Source organism: Ovis aries, chromosome 9 (genome assembly GCF_016772045.2).
Source record: "Ovis aries strain OAR_USU_Benz2616 breed Rambouillet chromosome 9, ARS-UI_Ramb_v3.0, whole genome shotgun sequence".
Lineage (NCBI taxonomy): Eukaryota > Metazoa > Chordata > Mammalia > Artiodactyla > Bovidae > Ovis > Ovis aries.
The window spans coordinates 94091012-94110371 of NC_056062.1; the positions used below are offsets into that span (position 1 = coordinate 94091012).

At 47.3% G+C, this 19360-nt stretch overlaps 1 protein-coding gene across 7 annotated transcripts in view; it reads right to left on the bottom strand.

Annotated features, from left to right (window-relative positions):
- The window catches only part of TAF2 (TATA-box binding protein associated factor 2), a 123445-nt gene that overhangs the window by 21800 nt on the left and 82285 nt on the right, over nucleotides 1-19360 (bottom strand). For 2 of the 7 annotated variants that reach the window (XM_060393982.1, XM_060393979.1), the window contains one exon: nucleotides 4154-5846. The exons of 1 other annotated variant lie outside the window; for it this stretch is intronic. In XM_060393982.1, the coding sequence (XP_060249965.1) occupies nucleotides 5584-5846 (263 nt within the window). In that variant the 3' untranslated portion in view covers nucleotides 4154-5583. Of the gene's footprint in view, nucleotides 1-4153; nucleotides 5970-9855; nucleotides 10082-19360 lie in introns of those variants that run through there. 4 more of the 7 variants (XM_060393980.1, XM_060393977.1, XM_060393978.1 and 1 more) reach the window with 3 other exon arrangements.

Below are 19360 nucleotides of genomic sequence, written 5' to 3' on the forward strand. Positions count from 1 at the left end.
TGATTCTATCTTGTGCTTCTTCCAGCCCAGCATTTCTCATGATGTACTCTGCATAGAAGTTAAATAAGCAGGGTGACAATATACAGCCTTGATGTATTCCTTTTCCTATTTGGAACCAGTCTGTTGTTCCATGCCCAGTTCTAACTGTTGCTTCCTGACCTGCATACAGGTTTCTCAAGAGGGAGGTCAGGTGGTCTGATATCCCCATCTCTTTCAGAATTTTCCAGTTTGTTGTGATCCACATAGTCAAAGGCTTTGGCATACTCAATAAAGCAGAAATAGATGTTTTTCTGGAACTCTCTTGCTTTTTCAATGATACAGCAATGATCCAGATGTGACAGTCTATCACAATTATTTTTCATAAGTTTAATCATTTTCAGGAGACTTCCCTGGTGGCTCAGATGGTAAAGCGTCTGTCTATAATGTGAGAGACCTGGGCTTGACCCCTGGGTTGGGAAGATTCCCTAGAGAAGGAAATGGCAACCCACTCCAGTACTCTTGCCTTGAAAATCCCACGGATGGAGGAGCCTGGTGCAGGCTACTATCCATGGGGTCCCAAAGAGTGGGGCATAACTGAGCGACTTCATTTTCAGTTTCTTCACTTTGAGTCTGGGTTTGTGTGATTATTTTCTTTCCCTCATATGTAGCCTGGGTAGACTGGGACTGTGGCCTTTAGATCAGAGTGTATCTCATCACAGAACATGATGTGGGCGTGCCTTAGCACTGGGTTGCCAGGGTCGCTTGGTGAAGGCAGTGTTGGTCGCCCTTCCTCACTAAAAAGCGACCACTGTCCTGTTTCCATAATCTGTTCTTTAGAGATGAGTCACAAAGACCAGTCCATAGTCAAGGGCAGGGGTGCTGGAGGTTGAGAACTTTGAAAGCCAGTTCTGCTAGGACTGGAGTACGTTCGACAGGAAAAGTTTCATTTATTTACAGTAAACTGGAAACTGAAGAGTCAGGAGAAGAGAATGGGAAAACAAAGTCACTTTCCGCTATTTACCAGACAAAGATTTCACTGTAAGAATGATACTTTGATCAAAATGTCTTTTTAGGGAGTTTACAAGACTTGGGTAGTAAAACAGCTTCTCTATTCTCTCAAGAATCATCCAAAAGCCGTAAGGAGAATGTGAAACGAACTGTAAACTTCAACTTCTAAGAAATTAGAAGAAATTAGGAACACAAATCCGCAACACATGAAGAACGACCAAATGCAGAGAGAGGGAAGCGCGGGGCAGGAGATGTTGGCAGAGACGCCCTCCCCTGCAGCTCTCAGGCAAACTTGGCATGAGAAGTCAGACCAAAGAAGACGTCAGAAAACTTAACGCACAGACATTAGAAAAGAGGTCATACAACTAGCCATCCTTTACGGATAGGAGTATTTTCAGGTAAAACCCAAGTAATGCATTTAAAACATGACCCACGGGTGTATGGCACAAACCAAAACAATATTGTAATTATCCTTCAAATAAAAAGAAATAAATTAATAAAAAATGCTGAATATTTAGTAATGTGGCTGTGATGTTTAATTTTACACATCAACTTGATGAGAGAAGCCAAGAGACGCACGACTAGCTGGTTAAACATTATTTTTGGCTCCTTCCGGGGGGGTCTCAGGAAGAGACCAGCATGTGAACTGCTGGACTCAGTGAAGCAGAAGGCCCTTCAGTGTCTGTGGGCGTCATCCAAGCCGGTGAGGCCTGAGCAGAGCAAGAAGGGGAGGGAGGTTAAACACCCGCTCCACCTGCATGTACGAGGTCTGGCACCAACCATCGGGCCCCTGCGTGTACGAGGTCTGGCCCCGACCGTTGGCCCCCTGCGTGTACGAGGTCTGGCACCAACCATTGGGCCCCTGCGTGTACGAGGTCTGGCACCGACTGCCCCTGCAGTCCTGGTTCTCAGGCCTCCACACTGGACTGCACTCTACACTGTGGAGCCTCTGCATTCCGGTCTTTGAACGACACCACTAGCTTTCCTGGGTCTCTGGCTAAAAAATAACAGGTTACACAACTTAGCCTCCACGGTCATCTGAGTAAATACTTTTTAAACATATATGTTGTTTCTCTGAAATTGATTAATACAGTAACAAGGCACAAACTTATAAAAAAAAGACTAGATAACCTTATAATGAAAAAAAAAACCACTACTTACAGAACACCAAATGAAAAACAGTACTTTATAGTAAAGCTAAAAAGAAACAGTATATTAATATTAATAGACAGTTACACTGATATCCCTAATTAGAATAATCAACACTAAGCTATCAATTCTAAGTTAACTCCTGATTTAAAACACAGCCAATATCAACCTACAAATGCAATTTCAGGGAAAGGCCGGGAAGATTCAAATATTAACACAGAAACAAATCCACAACAATGGCAAAATTACAGGAATGGACAATCTATCAGTGGAAGCCAGGGGGTGGAAGACGGGAAAGCTGAAACAAAAGAGCGACGTGGGGGAGTTTGGAGTCATGGGCCGTGGCGGCTGGACACACAATTTCAGACGTGTGTCAAAATCCCAGAAACGTGCACTACAAGGAATGAGTCCCACTGTATGTAAGTCAGTCAGCCAGAAAAAGAGGCATAACCCACAAGAATAGCCAAGAAATTCTGTAAGAGAAAAGTAATGAGACAGAACTTCAAAACATCACGTTACAATGATCTGAACAGTGTGGTGCAGGCCCCACGAAACCCGCTACAAAGCCCCCGAGTGAGCCCAAATGTAATACAACGCCTGCAAGTCAGAGAGTGAATCTGGAGTTTTAAGCACGTGGTATCGGGTATACCATATTGGAAGGAAATAAAAAGTGGGTCCTTACCTCCTACCTTCTATCAAAATAAATTCCAGATCGACTCTACTTGGATAAGGGATATAAATCTGAAATTTAAGACTTTAAAGCCAACAGAAAAACTGGGAGAATTATTTTATAATTATGGAATAAGAAAGACCCTTTTTTGGCACAACACAAAATGCAGTAGCCATAAGTGACTGTTGAAGACCTCCAGGGACTTCCCTGGCGGCTCAGGGCTGGACCCCAGGGTCGCAATGCAGGGGCTGGGCTCGGCCCTTGGCCAGGGAACAAGGTCCTACTTGCCCCAACCAAGATCAAAGATCAAAGATCCTGCATGTGGCAACTAAGAACTGCCACAGCCAAATGAACAAATTAAAAACAAAACAAAAAAACCTACATAAAAACTATACAAAGATAAAAATTTCTGCAAGTATCAGTAATTTTAAAAACAAAGCTCTATACATGTAATACTGGCCACAGTGACTGCCTCTGGAGGTGAAGACTAAAGAAACTCACACCAGAAGTTTTATTATTTACACGTAGTTAACTATGAAAATGGAGAAGGCAGTGGCGCCCCGCTCCGGTGCTCTCGCCTGGAAAATCCCATGGACGGGGGAGCCTGGTGGGCTGCAGTCCATGGGGTCGTGAAGAGTTGGACACGACTGAGCGACTTCACTTTCACTTTTCCCTTTCATGCACTGGAGAAGGCAATGGCACCCCGCTCCGGTGCTCTTGCCTGGAAAATCCCAGGGACGGGGGAGCCTGGTGGGTTGCAGTCCATGGGGTCGTGAAGAGTTGGACACGACTGAGTGACTTCACTTTCACTTTTCCCTTTCATGCACTGGAGTAGGAAATGGCAATCCCAGGGACGGGGGAGCCTGGTGGGCTGCCGTCTACGGGGTCGCACAGAGTCCGACATGACTGAAGCGACTTAGCAGCAGCAGCAACTATAAGTATGAATTTTCATTGTTTTTATCTATCCACCAGGTTAAAGAACAGAAAGCTCAGCATAAAAAGTGTGCCTCATGAGAAACACCCAACGTAGATAGCCAATTTAGAGAGACGCGCAGCAAACAGCTCCCAGCACCATGCTTGCTATGTAAGAGGCCACTAAATTACATTACTCATTGCTGACTTCATACCTCACAGTTATTTTGAAATGTATCCTCCAATCATCTGAAAATACGTCTCTTCTGCCGAGAAAACTCTGTCCCCTCTGCCTACTGAAACCATTCTTCCCAACAGGGCCATCTCAAATCCTACCTATCCAAAAGCTCTCTTCAAACTTGTGAACAGGTGTATTATATACACAGAGAAAGAGAAAGGCAACAGAAGCTATGAGAAAATACAACGGCAAAATGATCAATTTAAAAAGTTATTTATTAAACAAGTATATTTTAAGTCCAACATTACCAAATCCCTTTGAAACATCTATTCTGGGAAGAAGTATTCAGTCACACTTTCTAAATGATAAGGGGAATGATTAAAATAGAACAGGTCTGAGCAACATTTTTAGGCAAACAATAAAGCACATGGTAAATTTGGAAATTAAAAAAACCACACAAACATACAAACTACTGAAGTAGGAAACCAAAATGTTTCGTATGTTTTTTAAATACTGCTGGTATACTCACACTGAGGGTCAAAATGTCTACATTTACGCTTATGAACAGCATATAACACCTTTTTAAGGTACCATCGTTAGAGAAATAATTTTAGAATATGTAGTGGGTGTATTAATTGTGCACATTTGGTAAACATGTTCTACATATGAATGTATTCACTTATACTTAATGAAAAAAAGGAAGTTATAATTTAAACATCTTGATTTGAGAACCGTGGATTTGGTAGTTTTGTTAAATTCCAACAACATAATGACCAAATGTGCTATCAAAAAAGCCTTTTTTTTTTTAAGCTGCCTCTGAAAACTTCAGCACTGGTTTCTACAGTTAACAGATACACACAAAAGCACACAATAGAAGAGCCCTCTCGAAAGGGCTCCAGCATTCAGTAGTTCCAAATGGTGCTATACAATATTTCACTGGGAACAGTGGTTTTACCACAGGCTTGGCAGTAGCTTCTGTTTAAAACATAACTTTGTACCATCGTATCAATCAAAGGCTTTAAAACATAATTGACTTTGGCAGTACACACGGAGACCATGATGTGATGGGGGCTGCCCGTGCATATGAGGCCCTGAGGAAGGGTCTGCTCTGTGTTGTGTGTTTCCAGGAAGAAACCGGATGAGGTGGTTTACTCAGGATGATAAAACACATTTTCCTAATTAGGTTTCAACTGTATAAATAATATAAATCAAATATTTAGAACTTGAGTCTCTACAAGAGGTGACTTTTTCTATCATCTTCCCAGCTGATGAAGGGCTGGTTCTGTATTCCGTTCTGCACGCAGGGAAAACAGTCCCCCGGCCCGTCTCAGTCTGCATGCCGTTCTATATGCACGGGGAGTGGTCCCCTGGCCCGTCTCAGTCTGTATGCTGTTCGGTCTCAGTCTGTATGCTGTTCTATATGCAGGGGAAACGGTCCCCCTGCCCATCTCAGTCTGTATGCTGTTCTATATGCAGGGAAAACGGTCCCCGGCCCGTCTCAGTCTGTATGCTGTTCCGTCTCAGTCTGTATGCTGTTCCGTCTCAGTCTGCATGCCGTTCTATATGCAGGGGGAGTGGTCCCCCTGCCCATCTTAGTCTGCATGCCGTTCTATATGCAGGGGGAGCGGTCCCCGGCCCGTCTCAGCCTGCACGCCCTTCTGCACGCAGGGGGGGCGGTCCCGGCGGCTCAGTCGGACAGGGACGGGGAGCGCGCGGGCCTGCCGCCGGCGGGGCTGGGGAAGGCGGGCGGCGCCCGGCCGCGCTCCCGGCCGTCCCGCCTGTGCTTGTGCTTGTGCTTGCGCTTGTGTTTCTTCTTCTTCTTCTTGTGCTCGTGGTGGTGGTGGTGGTGGTGCTCGCCGTGCTTGGAGGACGCGGGCTCCTTGCCGAACACCGACAGCGGAGCTGCTGCAGCCGGATGTGCGCTCATCTCCAGAGGCGGCTGCTCTTTACCTTCAAGGTGAGAAACACTCAAATGAATTCCTGTTGTAACAAGGAAAGGGAACTCAAAGGGAGCTGGTGGCAGGACAGAAAAGACGACGGGCTCCTCAGTGTTCATCGCGTCCATGGGAAAAACTAGGAATGAGAGAAGTATCCAACTGAGACATCCAATCAGTTACACAGACGTAACTTTTCAGCACTGTGAGAAGGCAATATTTCAATTCCTTGCAGTCTATACAAATTATGACATAGACCAGTGTGCTATCAAACCATCTCCTGGAAATTAACACTTAATAGTTTAAAGTACCATGAAGCAACATGACCAGACGTGTCTGTTACAGATTAAGACCGACACTGGTCGATGGAGACACAGCTCCGGAACTGCAGCTCTGCTCTGGGCTCGGGGCTGGGAAGGGCAGCTCTACAGGCAGGCGTGGTCCCCCTGCGCTCCGCAGACACAGGGCTGCTCACAAATCAGCCGCAAGCGAAGCTCTGCGGCAACCCTGCCTTCAGCCAGCCTAGTGGAGCCCTTCCCACCGACACTCGCTCACTGCGTCACTGTCATGTTTTCGTAGTTTTTACAATATTTCAAAATATTTCCATCAGTGAAAAGACTGACTTGCTGAGGGCTCAGATGGTGGTTAGCATTTTTTGACTGAGGTATGTACACTTTGAAAGATACAACCCCAGTGCACACTTAACAGACAACAGTATAATATAAACATAACTTTCAGATGAAATGGAAAACATTCAGCATGTATTTTACCCCACCTAAAAATGGAGCAAATGTCTTTGAAGGTTCTTTCTGTTTCCAACGTTCTATGCATCCGGGGATCTATAATAGCGAGTAATGTACAGAATTTCCTGCTTCCTCCAGACGTGCAATCCTGGGGCCATACCCAGAGAATCCTCTCTCTGTGTGTTATCCTGGCTAATGGTACCACTTTACATGCAGCCAACTAAGAAAAGGGGCTTCCCTGGTAGCTCAGTGGTAAAGAATCTGCCCGCAATGCAGGAGATGCGGGTTTGATCCCTGGGTTGGGAACATCCCTTGGAGGAGGAAATGGCAACCACTCCAGGGACAGAGGAGCCTGGTGGGCTCCAGCCCATGGGGTCACAAGAGTAGGATGCGACTTAGCAACTAAATTACCGCCACCAGGAAAATAACGTGGAAGAATCATCTCAGGGCCTCTCCCTTGTAGACTAGTTGGCTACCGAGTCTCGTTTATCTTTACTTACCAGAATCTCTTAAATCTGCCCCTGTATCCTGTCTGTACTAACTCAGACCACCTCATCTCACTTGGATCAGAGTACTCACCTACTAACTGGTTTCTTCACCTGAAGCGTGTTACACTTGAATCCACACCTTACACAGCTGCAGAGCAGTGGTTCTAAACCAGGGGCAACCTTTCTCCCCAGGGGCTGTCTGACAACGTCTGGAGACACTCCGGTTGTCAGAATTGGAGTGGGACAGCCCCCAACTGCAGACAATTCTCAGGGCCCAAAATGTCAATAGAGCTGGGGTTCAGAGGCCCTGCTGTGCAGCTCTGCTCCTAAAAACCCTGACCGTGATTACTTGTTTAAGAACTCAGGTAGTTCTACTGACAGAACAAAATCCTTAAGACTTCAGTGCGGGAATTTCTGTGCGAACGTGTATATATATCCACTTTAATATGTATATACATATGTACACACACACATATATGTATTTACCCAAACTAGACCAAGTGTTTCACTAAAATGGACTCTAATGCAGGAGTTTCTTTTTTTAAAGCATAAATTCTCAGAGCTAATTTTGATCCAATTCAGCCCCAAGCCATGTTTTTTTTTAACCAAAAGCAGCATCGCCAGAGAATTTTTCTAAAGATCAACTTTTAGCACTAAGTTTACTGACAGTTTATAATCCGAATCTTGAATCTATCTTATCTTTCACCATTCCTTTCTATATGCTCTAGACTAGCCCTTTCACAGCTCTGTGTGTCTGTCTGTAAATGCTATCCCTAGGCTTGGAATGGCCTTCCCTTATTTCTGGCCTGACCTGCATGTTCGTGTAAAAAGCAGCAGGAACTACATGGGGACTGGGAGCGGTGGTGAACTGGCCCTGATCTCAGCTCTCCTGGAGTTTACAGACTGGCAAAGAGAAGCAAGCATCCCCGGGAGGACCAGCAGAAAGACAAGAGGCAGAATCAAACAGGCGCACAGCTGGAGACCTCAGTTTGCAGGGCAGCCAGAGCGAATCAGGGACGCACTGCTGCAAGGAAATCACATTTAAACTGCAATCTGAAGGAGGGGGAAGGAGAGGAAAAAACATGCAGGTTCTTCAGTGATTTAAAACAGCTCAAACATCATTTTGGAAGAAAATTTTCACCAAACTTCCCCAAAAGAATTAGCTTCTACAACATAATACAGATGAGGAAATTAAGACCCAGAGAAAGTAAGCAGCTTGCCCACGGTGGTGCTGGGAAATCTGAGCCACAAAACCTAACAGCCCGACGGCAGGGCCGAGCTCGGGGCCACTGCGCACACCCGCCTCTCTCTGGCCCCTCCCACGAGACGCAGCTCCTGGAGGGCGGGGCCTCACCGCTGTCTCTCAGGGCACCGCGCAGTATCCAGCATCCTCCACTTCCCCACACCTGCTCAATGAAGGAATTAGTCACAAATTCATGTAACTGTTGTGTTCCTTTTTAAACAGGATGTCAGGTGCACTCAGCTGACAAAATGCAATTTAAAGGCCACTGATTCTGAAGGGAGAGGAATAAGCTAAAACTGTTAGTTCAGAAACAGGAACAAGCTGTTAAAGGCCGCTCATTAAGCTGGTGCTGGCGACTGTGCTCTCTTCGTGCCAGGTACTACTCCAGCATTTTGGGACAAGTGGATGGGCTGACATTCCTGTCCTCACAGATTATCCACACCCCGTACTACCACAGAATTACAGTTTTATATTCATGATGTTTTGAACGCTAACACTAACAGTAACACAAAAAAAGGAGAGAGATTATACACAGGAACTAGTTTGGGGACCTGGTATCTTTTGAAATAACTGGTGCCCAGAAAAAGAAAAAAATTTGAGAGATATCTGATTTACAGTTAAATATGCTACTATATACTTTTAATTTTCATTTCAAATGAACTACATAACTATATTCTCAATTCTACAAATATGGGAATACAAGTCCCTACCTAACAGAATACACATAGCCAAGTGACGGGGGAAGTAATAAAGCCTCACAGATTCCTTTAACCCCTATCCATTACTTAGCCAGGCTACATCAACAGACTGCAAAGCTTCCCAACTGGCAGTCTGCACTGCTTGGAGTCTGAGGTCCTTTTCTCCACCGAGAGACATTTTACCATCCAATCCTAACACCTGCCAAGCTACTTGGATTGCAGAAAAGCCACTGGTTATACCGGGAACCGCACTTCCCAGTGGAGGCGACTGCCAAGCGTACAAGCCAGAGTCTTCCTTTCCAGGGGACACTGTTAACCACTTCAAAAGTAAAGTCAATCTCCTGTTTGGAGGTCTTACAACCCGCATTCAAGATACACCGACTATAAATCTTACATTTCTTGCATATCAAAACTACCAGATATCATCTCGTACCAGGCAAAATGGCCATCATAAAAACATCCACCAACAATAAACGCGAGACAGGATGGGCACCGTGTGTGAACCCTCCTACCTTGCTGATGGGAACATAGACTGGCACAGTCACGATGGAAACAGTACGAAGGTTCTTTAAAAATCTGAAAATACAGCCCTCCCACTCTTGGGCACACACCCACGGGAAACGCGGTATGAGAGGCTTCGAGCACCCATGGTCACTGCGGCGGCGTCCACAGCAGCCAAGACAATGGAAGAAGCTAAGTGTCCTGTTCCAGAGGAACACATCAAGACGTGACGCGCACACGCAACGGAGTATGACTCAGCCGTGGAAAGGAAGCCGTGAGGCCGTCTGCAGCAGCGTGGATGGACCTGCAGGCCATCACACTGAGTGAAGTCAGACAGACAGAGAAAGAGAAAGGCTGTATGATACAGCTTATTTGCAGAATCTAAAAGGGCTGATACAAAATGAACTTATTTACAAAGCAGAAATAGACTGGGAGACTTAGAGAACAAACTTCTGGCTGCTGGGGTGGGACAGCCGGGGACGCGGGGATGGAAGTCGATCCTGCTGGGTTTGAAGCAGACAGCTGACAAGGGTCTGCTTGGGCAGCGTGGGGAATTCTGCCAAACGCTGTGTGACAACCTGAACGGGAGAAGAAGTGAGAGAGAACAGATACACGTGTGCGTGTAAGTGAGCCACTCTGTGGACATGTGAGCCCTACAACACTGTTAATCAACTAGCCTCTAACACAAAATAAAAAGTTAAAAAAATTACACAAAGCCTGCGTTTCTCTTGATCAGCATAAAGTCTATTAAGAAGACAATGGATTAGCTAGGTCCAAGGATAAAGGTGTTAGGAACCAGGGCTTCTAGGACAAATGGCCGATTGCAGGTCTGGACAGAATATTTACAAGATGAGCCTGAAACATCAGGTATAATAGTAGAAAGGAAGTTAAAAGTCTACTCAAAAATTTAAGAGTCAGCTTAAGGGTTTCCCACCAATCGAAGATGGAAAAATTTGAATTTGATAAAGATAATAACTTCTAATGACTAGAAGTGATTGATCACCACTGGAGGATGTTAGCCAATTTACTATTTTGAAACTGACTAAATACACAAAGAGAATCAAGTCTTTTTCTTTCCTTGGCTATATGAGCTATACCGATGGATAACAACAGACCACCCAGCTTCACAGAAATAATCAGCTTATAAATAAAAGCAGAAAGATGAATTAGAATGTCACAATCTTGCAATCCTTAATGAATTAATGGACTGATGCTTTGAATGTCTTAGTGGCTAATCTCATATAAAAAGTCATCTAGACACTGTACACTTCCAGATGGAAGAACATACCACCATCCATAAACCTGAATCCAATTAAGCTTCCAGATACAACTATAAATTTAAAGGAAATATAGAGGACTCTAATATTTTAATTATATCACAATTAGCAAAACACAGACTTGAAAACTAAAGATCAAAACCCTGGTGTTTACAACAAATACATATTGTAAAGGGGGGAAAAGACAAAAACAATGGACTGGAAACTTTTAATTTTAAAGATGTAAAGGATTTATCTGTCAATTGCTTATGTGGACAAGGATTCAAACAAATAAAGCACTAAAAATAATGGCATTTATGAGTGACTCAACTGAAATGTACACAGTGACCGAATATTTAATGATACAAAAACCTTTATATTTTAAAGTACAAGAATATTATGGCTATCAGTTGTGAAAGTCCTTATCTTTTACAGATACACACAGAATTATTTATCCATAAAATATGTGAGATTTGTTTCAAAATTATTGAGAAGGGTAGAAATGGGGTGGCTATAGATTAAATAAGACTGATCATTTCTGTAGCTAAATAAAGGTTAGAGGAGGCTCTTTATACTAGTCTGACATTATACTAGTCTGACAACTTCACAGTTCTAATAAAATCACTTTTTAAAAAGAACAAGTTACAACAAATCAGCACTATCTGTAAAAATGTTAAATGCTCATATTTTTAATTTAGAAAGTTCATTCCTAGAAACATACCCTACAAATGTGCTAATGCATAAGTGCAAAGAAATATATACAAAAATATTCATTAGAATAGAACATCAGATAAAACCTAGTATTACTCTATCATCATACTAACCTTCAGCTCTTAAGTTTTCATTTATATAGACAATATTATTTTTTATTTGTTTAATTTTTTTCTGAATAATTTTTACCAGGTCTAATTGAACATGGTAAGAAAATACAACTTCTCTCGCATGTGAACCCATCTAACAGTCAGATTTGAGCTTACTTTCATACTAGCATCATGATGTAATAGTTACTCCACAGAATCACTACTGGAAAAAATGCGTCTATTATCGTCCCCATGACATGGACAGTAACACGCACAACTCCACATACCCATCATTTTAGGGGTTTGCAGGATGCCTCAGCACTTGTCCTCTCAAGGTCAGGCAACATTCATTTAAAAGCTGATGAAGCCCCTTTAAACTAAACCGCTGCTACTCACCCGAAACTAACAGAACACTGTAAGCTGCCTAAACTCCCACAGAAACCAGAAATTAAAACCAAAGTTAATGGCAGCACTTTAGTGACGCAAAACATGTCTCTACTGCAGATAGACTCTTCAGGAAAAGAAGACAAAAGCAATTCACAATACTGTAGTCTGCCCATTTCAAGTTACAGACGAAGAACACAACAGATGGTCAGCTTTGTTGTTCCATCTAACATAAAATCTTTCCTAGAGGCCTCAGCAGTTCACTGTGGATAAGGGTTAGCTGCAGTCAATTTAACAAATGCAAAGCAAACAAAAAAGGTATTTAAGACAAACCTAATGCAGAAGCTTTCCCGCCCATTTGATAAAAGTGCTAGAAACAGTGAGTAGCCTGCTAATTCCATTAAATTCATCACATTTGGTATCTGTTTACATTTAACACAAAACCTGCAGTTTCTGTTAGAAGTCTGAAGTCTGTTCTTCGGGCTCTTCAAATTTAAAAAAAAAGTGTAGAATTGTATCATAATTTAAAGAAAAAAATCCAAGTCTTTTTTTAGTTTCAGAAGAAAGAACTCTAGCCTTTTTAGGGTTAGGGTTAAAAAAAAAAGGATTTCTGAACCAGGACAGTGCCTTTCTGACTGTTAGGTAACCAGCAACCCCTTCTCAGCACTGCAGGAGCTCTGCTCCTCCCTACCAGAAGAAACCCACCCCAGGGGTCCCCTCAGCCCCTCCTGCCACCCACCTCCCCTGCTCCCAGGGCAGCCCCAGGCGAGGGAGAGGAGGGGAGGGGAGCCGGGGGAGAGGAGGGGAGAGGAGGGGAAGGGGCGTCAGGGAGGGGAGGGGAGAGGAAGGGAAGGGGTGCCAGGGGAGGGGAGGGGAAGGGGCCCTGGGGGAGGGGAGAGGAGGGGAAGGGACACTGGGGGAGGGGAGGGAGGGGAGAGGAGGGAAGGGGCACTGGGGGAGGGGAGAGGAGGGGAAGGGCGCTGGGGAGGGGAGAGGAGGGGAAGGGACACTGGGGGAGGGGAGGGGAGGGAGAGGAGGGAAGGGGCACTGGGGGAGGGGAGAGGAGGGAAGGGACACTGGGGAGGGGAGGGAGGGGAGAGGAGGGAAGGGGCACTGGGGGAGGGGAGAGGAGGGGAAGGGACACTGGGGGAGGGGAGGGGAGGGGAGAGGAGGGGAAGGGGCACTGGGGGAGGGGAGAGGAGGGGAAGGGACACTGGGGGAGGGGAGGGGAGGGGAGAGGAGGGGAAGGGGCACTGGGGGAGGGGAGAGGAGGGGAAGGGCGCTGGGGGAGGGGAGAGGAGGGGAAGGGCGCTGGGGGAGGGGAGAGGAGGGAAAGGGCTCTGGGGGAGGGGAGAGGAGGGAAGGGCGCTGGGGGAGGGGGAGGGAGGGGAGAGGAAGGGAAGGGGTGCCAGGGGAGGGGAGGGGAAGGGGCGCTGGGGGAGGGGAGGGGAGGGGAAGGGCGCTGGGGGAGGGGAGGGGAGGGAAAGAGCGCTGGGGGAGGGGAGAGGAGGGGAAGGGCGCTGGGGGAGGGGAGAGGAGGGGAAGGGCGCTGGGGGAGGGGAGAGGAGGGGAAGGGCGCTGGGGGAGGGGAGGGGAGGGGAGAGGAAGGGAAGGGGTGCCAGGGGAGGGGAGGGGAAGGGGCGCTGGGGGAGGGGAGGGGAGGGAAGGGCTGGGGAGGGGAGGGAAGGGCGCTGGGGAGGGGAGAGGAGGGAAGGGCGCTGGGGAGGGGAGGGAGGGGAGAGGAAGGGAAGGGGTGCCAGGGGAGGGGAGGGGAAGGGGCGCTGGGGGAGAGGAGAGGAGGGGAAGGGCGCTGGGGGAGGGGAGAGGAGGGGAAGGGCGCTGGGGGAGGGGAGGGGAGAGGAGGGGAAGGGCGCTGGGGGAGGGGAGGGGACAGGAGGGGGCGCCGGGCCAAGGAGAGGTGTGCACAGTGCGCCCAGCCCCACAGCCCTCCCCCGCAGCCCTCCCCCAGAGCCCTCCTCCGCAGCCCTCCTCCGCAGCCCTCCTCCGCTTCCCTCCCCAGCTCGGGAGAAGGTCAAGTTAAATGACAATGGACACTCCTGCTGCTCCTCAGTTCTTACCCCAAATGGCAGAACTCACCAAACAGGCTCTACCCCTGCCCTAAAACATTCCCCCCGCAGGGATGGGGGAGCCTGGTGGGCTGCCATCTATGGGGTCGCACAGAGTCCAACACAACTGACATGACTTAGCACCAGCAGCAGCAGCAGCAGCCTGGGCAAGGAAAGGGAAACCGGCTTTGGGGGGAGGGGTTGGAGAGCACACCTTGACCTCTGCTCTCCTTGGCAGGGTCCATCCCTCCCAGATGATGTCTGCACACATCCCGGCTCTCAGCAGACATCTGGCGGGCCAGCCCTAGGGCGGGCAGCTCAGAAACAGCAAGCAGAGTCTTAAGCGCCAAAGCAGACTGCCTGGCGCAACACACAAGGGACCGCGGGAATGGAAAGCAAGTCCCAGCCTGAAGTGCGTCAGTTAACTCTTTTTCTAAGAGAAGCTGGAAATGTGAATATCTGTGATTTCATTTTTAGTCACCTACTTCAAAAAATTTTTGTAAGAATTCTATAGCCAAATAAAAGGTGCCTTAGTTGGATGAGCTTGAATAAGGCCCTGCAAACCCACCTGTGAACTTTTATCTAGCATCACCAGAGATTTAAGAGAGCTCCCAGGGACCCTCACCACTACCAGGAGCCTCCCTGCCAGAGCCCCAGGCCACGGTGGCTGCCACAGCAGGAGGCCCCAGCGTCTGCTCCTCTCTCACTGCCCTCATCCTCTGGGTTGGGTTAGAGCTGTGCTGCTCACATAGCAAAATACAGAAGAGCTTTATGACCCGGATAATCACGATGGTGTAATCACTCACCTAAGCCTGGCATCCTGGAACGTGAAGTCAAGGGGGCCTTAGAAAGCATCACTACCAACAAAGCTAGCGGAGGTGATGAAATTCCAGTTGAGCTATTTCAAATCCTGAAAGATAATGCTGTGAAAGTGCTGCACGCAATATGACAGCAAATTTGGAAAACTCAGCAGTGGCCACAGGACTGGAAAAGGTCAGTTTTCATTCCAATCCCAAAGAAAGGCAATGCCAAAGAATGTTCAAACTACCGCACAATTGCACTCATCTCACACGCTAGTAAAGTAATGCTCAACATTCTCCAAGCCAGGCTTCATCAATACGTGAACCGTGAACTTCCTGATGTTCAAGCTGGTTTTAGAAAAGGCAGAGGACCAGAGATCAAATTGCCAACATACATCGGATCATGGAAAAAGCAAGCAAGTTCTAGAAAAACATCTATTTCTGCTTTATTGACTATGCCAAAGCCTTTGACTGTGTGGATCACAATAAACTGTGGAAAATTCTGAAAGAGATGGGAACACCAGACCACCTGACCTGCCTCTTGAGAAACCTGTATGCAGGTCAGGAAGCAACAGTTAGAATTGGACATGGAACAACAGATTGGTTCCAAATAGGAAAAGGAGTACGTCAAGGCTGTATATTGTCACCCTGCTTATTTAACTTATATGCAGAGTACATCATGAGAAACGCTGGGCTGGAAGAAGCACAAGCTGCAATCAAGATTGCCAGAAGAAATATCAGTAACCTCAGAGATGCAGATGACACCACCCTTATGGCAGAAACTGAAGAGGAACTAAAAGCCTCTTGATGAAAGTGAAAGAGTAGAGTGAAAAAGTTGGCTTAAAGCTCAACATTCAGAAAACGAAGATCATGGCATCTGGTCCCATCACTTCATGGGAAATAGATGGGGAAACAATGGCAGATTTTATTTTTGGGGGCTCCAAAATCACTGCAGATGGTGACTGCAGCCATGAAATCAAAAGACACTTACTCCTTGGAAGAAAAGTTATGCCCAACCTAGATAGCATATTCAAAAGCAGAGACATTACTTTGCGAACAAAAGTCCGTCTAGTCAAGGCTATGGTTTTTCCTGTGGTCGTGTATGGATGTGAGAGTTGGATTGTGAAGAAAGCTGAGCGCCAAAGAATTGATGCTTTTGAACTGTGGTGCTGGAGAAGACCCTTGAGAGTCCCTTGGACTGCAAGGAGATCCACCCAGTCCATTCTGAAGGAGATCAACCCTGGGATTTCTTTGGAAGGACTGATGCTAAAGCTGAAGCTCCAGTACTTTGGCCACCTCATGTGAAGAGTTGACTCACTGGAAAAGACTCTGATGCTGGGAGGGATTGGGGGCAGGAGAAAGGGACGACAGAGGATGAGATGGCTGGATGGCATCACTGACTCGATGGATGTGAGTCTGAGTGAAGTCCGGGAGTTGGTGATGGACAGGGAGGCCTGGCATGCTGTGATTCATGGGGTCGCAAAGAGTCGGACTCGACTGAGGAACTGAACTGAGTGCCCTTTCTCTTAGAAACACTGTTACACATAGTAGCTGGGTTCGATACTTCTATTCTTCTGTATAGTGTAAGTTAAAAAGGGTTTTCATTGGCTAGTTTGGGAACGTTACCTATCAAATACAACATGTCTACCGGAAACCTGTTTTTAGAATTCCAAAGTAAAATACAAGTATGAGTTAAACTTTTGGAACGCTATCATTCGTAGTACCAATGTTTCCTAAACTCTGATAACGTCCCTGATGAATTTTAAGACGTGCTCAGTGGTCACTGCCGCTTCGCTGGTGGCTCCAAGGGTGAGGAACGTGCCTGCACTGCAGGAGAGCCTGGTCTGACCCCTGGGTCAGGAAGAATCCCTGAAGGAGGGAACAACTACCGACTCCCTCACTCTTGCCTTAAGAATCCCACGGACAGAGGAGCCTGGCACGCTGCAGCCCATGGGGTCGCAAGGAATCGATCACGACTGAATGACTAACCGTTTCAGTGGCCAGAGCGCACAGCACAAATATATTTAAGGGAAACTGCAAAGGCAAATTAAAGAATATATTCAAAATCAAGTTTTACAGATCAGTCCATGTAGCACGCTGGTGACATAAGGGACCCAACCCTGAAGCCACCAGCGCCACAGTGTCAGCGCTCCCCTGCTCCTCACTACGATGCTCTTATCGCCTCTCCAGTCTTCCCATGTGATGCTACGAGAACTAAAAACTGTAAAGAGATTCCAAAAAAGGCAAAAAATGAAGCAATATGAAACAGTGATACAAAAGTACACTGGTGGACACAAAACAGCGTTAAGATCTGCTTCTATACATAGGCTAGTCTGCCATATCGCTAGGAAAAACCAAACAAACATGCTTGGATTTTTCACTAGAGTAAGAATTTATTAGACAGAATTTATTTTTCTAAAGGCATGGAAGGTAGGTGGAAGTGTCACTCTCCAGTTATATCAGATTGAGGTTTGAAATGCCCTAAGCGTTATCATTTTAAATGATGTAGAAAAATTTTCATGTATGATAAAATCTTAATAAGTATAAGAAAGCAAAATTACTCTAAACCCCAAACAAAACCAGAGAATACAAAATTGGCAAGGGAGGGCCAAGCACTGTCAAGATTCATGTATTAAAGGTAAGTGCTAAAGTCTTCAGCTAACTTCCTTCTGAAATACACTCTGTGAGCAACTGTTTCAATAAATGATGACAGCATACACAGAGACACGGCTGCCAGCAGCCTGAGGCCTCAGAGAGCACACACACGCACACACACACACACACACACACACACACAGACTTGGGCAACCAGCAGCCAAGGCCTCAGAGAGAGCGCGCGCACACACACACACACACACACACACACAGACATGGGCAACCAGCAGCCGAGGCCTCAGAGAGCGCGCGCGCGCACACACACACACACACACAGACTCGGGCAACCAGCAGCCGAGGCCTCAGAGAGCGCGCGCGCGCGCGCACACACACACACACACAGACATGGGCAACCAGCAGCTGAGGCACACACACACACACACACAGGCAACCAGCAGCTGAGGCCTCAGAGAGAGCGCACACACACACACACACACACACACACACAGACTTGGGCAACCAGCAGCCGAGGCCTCAGAGAGTGTGCGCGCATGCACACACACAACACACACATACACACACACACAGACATGGGCAACCAGCAGCCGAGGCCTCAGAGAGAGTGCACGCACACACATGCACACACACACACACACACACACGGGCAACCAGCAGCCGAGGCCTCAGAGAGAGCCCACACACACACACACACACACACACACACAGAGAAAGAGAGAGAGAGACATGGGCAACCAGCAGCCGAGGCCTCAGCGCACACACGCACACACACACACACACACACACACACAGACATGGGCAACCAGCAGCCGAGGCCTCAGAGAGTGTGCGCGCATGCACACACACACACACACACACACACACACACACACAGACATGGGCAACCAGCAGCCGAGGCCTCAGAGAGAGCGCACGCACACGCACACACACACACACACACACACACACACACGGGCAACCAGCAGCCAAGGCCTCAGAGAGAGCCCCCCCCCCCCACACACACACATACACAGAGAAAGAGAGAGAGAGACATGGGCAACCAGCAGCCGAGGCCTCAGAGCGCACACACGCGCGCGCGCACACACACACACACACACAGACATGGGCAACCAGCAGCCGAGGCCTCAGAGAGAGCGCACACGCGCAGACACACACACACACACACACACACACACACAGACATGGGCAACCAGCAGCCGAGGCCTCAGAGAGCGCGCGCGCATGCACACACACACACACACACACACACACACACACACAGACATGGGCAACCAGCAGCCGAGGCCTCAGAGAGAGCGCACACGCGCAGACACACACACACACACACACACACACACACACACACACACACACAGGCAACCAGCAGCCGAGGCCTCAGAGAGAGCGCACACACACACACACACACACACACACACACAGAGAGAGAGAGAGAGAGAGAGACAGAGACAGACATGGGCAACCCGCAGCCGAGGCCTCAGAGAGCGCGCACGCACACACACACACGCACAGAGAGGCGGCCGCCAGCAGCCAGGGCCTGAGACCCCTGAGCTCTGCGGGGCCACTTCTGTTCAGTCTCCTACTCCTCCCAGCTGGCTCCTGAGCTCCTCAAGGCAATAAACAGTTCCTCTTCTGTTTACATGATTAAAAACATGGTTTATGTAAGCAAGATCCATCAGTTGGCATTGGGAAGCCTGACTAATGACTTTTGGAAAAACTATTTTTTTAAAAATGATTTTGCTTATGTATCTTGTTTTTACTCCCTGTCCCTCCAAAATCTGAAGGCTGAGTCTCTCTTCATCAGCATCACTTACTTACTCTATTTGGACGCCAACCTTCATCTTGTGAGAACAAGAACAGAGTAAACAGAAGACAATGTAAAACAGTCAAACTGGGGAACAATCGCATCGGGACGGAATTCTTTTGGAAACCTAAGTCCAA